Source organism: Rhincodon typus, chromosome 8, assembly GCF_021869965.1.
Source record: "Rhincodon typus isolate 14 chromosome 8, sRhiTyp1.1, whole genome shotgun sequence".
NCBI classification, from domain to species: Eukaryota; Metazoa; Chordata; class Chondrichthyes; order Orectolobiformes; family Rhincodontidae; genus Rhincodon; species Rhincodon typus.
This window is the reverse complement of record NC_063339.1, coordinates 74472775-74476846: the sequence shown is the minus strand read 5'-3', so window position 1 is coordinate 74476846 and position 4072 is coordinate 74472775. Positions and strand designations below refer to the sequence as shown.

Sequence of the window (4072 nt, the reverse complement as noted above, 5' to 3'; positions counted from 1 at the left end):
GTGTTCATCCAGCCCTGCACCTTGTTGTCTCTTGTAGATCAGTGAGTCTGGCTTCGGTAGTGGGGAATTTGGTAGAGTCTATTATCAAGGATTTTTACAGGAGAGCATTTCGAAAACAGTGCTAGAATCAGAGAAACAGCCAACATGGTTGTAACTGGTAGAGGTGATCTTGGGGGAGCCAATGATGTGATTTATTTGGGCTTTCAAAAGGCTTTTCATAAAGAGATCAATGTGTAAAATCAAAGCTCATGGAATTGCGGGTAGTATATTGAGACGGACAGAAAATTGGTTAGCAGACAGGAAGCAAAGAATGGGAAGAAATGGGTCTTTTTCGGAATGGCAGACAGTAACTAGTGGGGTACTGCAGGGATCGGGACCAGGACTCCAGCTATTCACATATATGTTAATAATTTAGATGAGGGAACTAAATGTAATATCTCAAAATTTGCAGATGACACAAAGCTGGGTGGAAGGGTTGCTGTGAGGGGGATGCAGAGATCTTGCAGCGTGATTGGGACAGATCGAGTGAGAGGGCAAACGCAGTATAATGTGAGGTTATCCACTTTGGTAACAAAATTAGGAAGGTAATTAAATGAATGATTATAAATTGAGGGAGGGGAATGTTCATTAAAACTTGGGTGTCCTTGTGCACCAGCTGCTGAAGGTAAGCATGCAGGTGCAGCAGGTTGTAAAAAAGGCAAACAATATATTGACCTTCATAGCAAGAGGATTCAAGTACAGGAACAAGGATGTCTTGCTGCAATTACACACAGGAAATTGGTGAGCCCACACCTGAAATATTGTGTGCAGTTTTGGGCTCACCTGAGGAAGGATGTTCTTGCTCTCGAGGGAGCACAGTGAAAGTTTACCAAATTGATTTCTGGGATGGCAGGGCAGACGTATGAGGAGAGATTGACTCAGTTAGGATTGTATTCACTGCAGTTTCGAAGAATGGGAGGAGATCTGATATAAACCTATAAAATTCTCAGAGGACTAGACAGGGTTAAATGCAGAAAGGATGTTCCTGATACTGTGGGAGTCCAGAACCTGAGGTCACGGTCTAAGGATAAGGGGTAAACCTTTTAGGTCTGAGATGAGGAGAAATTTCTTCACCCAGAGGGTGGTGAGCCTGTGACATTCATTACCATAGAAAGTGGTTGAGACCAAAACATTATGTTTTGAAGAAGGAGGTAGATATAGCTCTTGTGCCTAAGGAGATCAGGGCATTGAGCTCAATGATCAGCCATGGTCATAGTCAACAGCAGGAGAGGCTCGAGGAGTCGAATAGCCTACCCCTGCTACTATCTACTAAGTTCACACGAGTTTAACATCTTCTATTCCATTGATATTTTATAACCAATCTGTTCAGTGAGTGGAGCAGGTGGGACTTGAACCTGGGCCTCCCAGCTCAGAGGTCAGATCACTACTACTGTACCACAAGGGCCTTCTGTTCCAATTGATACAACATTGGTGGCCCAATCTCTTTCACCCATGACCGCTCAACTGACATCCTATCCCCAATGTTTCTCAGCCATCTCTTCTGGCTGTGGAACACATATCAACAGAAGCAATGTGTGTGATTGGTATTTGGAATCAGGATTGTCCAGATTTTATGGAGAGGAAGAGTTTTTACCTTGTTCCTTAAGTAAGGCCTGGGCGTCACTGGCAAGACCAGTGTTTATTGCTCATCCCCCTTGAACTGAGCGGCTTGCTCAGCCATCTCAGAGGATAGGTAAGAGTCAGCCACCTCGCTGTGGGCTTGGAGTCACGTTTAGCCTAGACAGGGTAAGGATGACAGGTTTTTTCTCCAACAAAGGACATCAGTGGCCCAAATGAGATCTCACAAATAAATAAATAAATAATGGTTTCATTGCACTTTTACTGAGACTAGTTTTCAACTCCAGGTATTGTTAGTTGAATTTAAATTCAACCCATTGCCATACTGATATCTGAACTCATGCCTCAGGGCATTTCCTGGGTCTAACCAGATCGGTAATATGGTGTCCATGACCATTCGACCATTGTTTCCCCAGCGAGAGCTGGCCAGTTTCTCGTGAGGGAGAGTTATTCTCGATCCAAGCAGTGACACATCGCACCAAAATGGAGTCACTGAGCGCAAGTGTTAGTGCCCATCGTCTTCCTGCTGTAGGGAGATCCACAGAACATCCATCTGTGGCTGCATCGTCCAAGATGGTCACTGGTTTGTGTGGTAAGTCGTGAGTCCAGGCTCACTTGGCAGCACGGCATCCCAGAGAGAAGAGTGTCCAATCAGCCATCGGCCTTGCGTGCAGCGCCAGACTACATTTGTGGAAGCCATCTTAACTTCGGGCAATGGCGCAAAAGTGTCAATGCATTGCTCGCAATGACAATAACAGGAAGGAAAATTCAGGCAATGACACAGTACACGAGGCTGCCTGCTCTACACCTTCAGTCACTGGCTTTGTGCTGTCACCAGTCAGAACCATCCCAGACCCAGGGAGCCTGAAATGAGTGTGCCAAATGTACCAGGGTAACGTTCCGTGACCAAATACTGGAAGGGGGCAAAGGAAGGGAAAGATGAGAGAAAAGGAGAAGGAGTGAAGGGAGGAGGTGACAGCGAGGGAAGGATGACTAGTATTTGTGTTGTTCCTTATAGAACTGCAAGACATCCCATAGCACTTTGGAGTCAACAAAGTGCCTTAGAACTGCAGAGATTGCTGTAATGCAGAAACAGGAAGAGAGGGGAGGGAATAAATACGAGTAGCATAGCTTTCAAAGGTGCTTTAAGGAGGAGGAAGTCAACTCCTTTAGTCTACCTTTTCACAGTGAGTTAACACGCAGCCTTACCTCAACACTCCAAACGCAGGATGCATGGTAAAGGGCAGAGTATACCTTCCCAACCTTCTTAAAGTCCTTGACATCCCACACGTACAGGCTATGGTCATTGTACACACACGACAGCCAGCGGTTCGTGGGGTCATAGGTCAGTGCAATGGTGTCTGGGTACTTGGCATCTGCTCTGTTTGAGAATAGGTGGCTGTAGACAGAATGAAATGGTATTAGTAAGGTACAAAATGACAACCACACAGGAGTCGCTCTAAGGGAACTGCAGCCTCTTTATTTGCCAGCAATCTGTGTCCTCCTACTAGCGCTTGGAGTAAGCACTTGAGGTTAATCCTTGGCTTTGGCAAGACAATAGTCTGATGGTTGGGAGCCAAACCTTTAGCACTACTGTTGCTTCCATTTTACAGGGTCAGGGACTAAAACCATTTGGTTTTGGCAACACGTTTGAAAGATCAATCTGACCGTGGGGTCTTGGTCTCTGCCTGGAGCAGCGATCATCTTGATCTATGAAGCTGTACAGATCGGAAAGGCCCAGGGATTGTGCAAACCAATCTCAACTGGGGTCATCCACTGGGGTCAGTGGGCTGGACACCCACTTCCTACAGATAGCCAGAGTGGGACAAGATGTAGTTTTTCTTTTAATTTATTCACAGGATGAGGGCAACCCTGGCTAGGCCAGCATTTATTGCCCATCCCTAATTGCCCAGACGATAGTTAAGAGTCAACTACGTTGCTCTGGTCTGACGCCAGACCGGGTAAGGATGACCATTTCCTTCCCTAAAGGACATGAGTGAACCAGATACATGTTTCCGACCATCAGCAATCGTCATCACTGGACTCTTAATTCCAGACTTTTTAAATAAAGAATCAAATTCAAATTCCACCACCAGCTGTAGTGGGATTTAAACCCAAGTCCCCAGAACGTTACCTGGGTCTCTAGATTAACAGTCCAGTGATAATACCACTAGGCCATCGCCTCCCTGAGGGTCAGAATCCTGCGCTCTGTGAGGGAACAGTTACCCAGATCCAATTGTCCCGAATTGGCCCAGGTAGTAGGGGTAAGCACTGGAGCATTTCAACCTGAAAGGCCAATAAGAGGTCCTGGGGGTCATGACAGAGCTGCAGGCTAAACTAGAGGAAGGGATGGGTGGGGGGTAGAGAGAGAGAGAGAAAGTGAGGGGGGAAGGGAGGGTGGGAGAGAGAGAGAGGTAGAGAAGGAGAGGGAAAGGGGGAGAGAGAGAGAGAGAGA

The 4072-nt window shown here is 46.5% G+C and overlaps 1 protein-coding gene across 1 annotated transcript in view; it reads right to left on the bottom strand.

Moving 5' to 3' along the window:
* mapkbp1 (mitogen-activated protein kinase binding protein 1) overlaps positions 1 to 4072 on the bottom strand; it is a 165482-nt gene that overhangs the window by 55276 nt on the left and 106134 nt on the right. The window contains exon 8 of the mRNA XM_048600305.1: positions 2827 to 3016. Coding sequence (XP_048456262.1) covers positions 2827 to 3016 — 190 coding nt within the window. The remainder of the gene's footprint in view (positions 1 to 2826; positions 3017 to 4072) is intronic.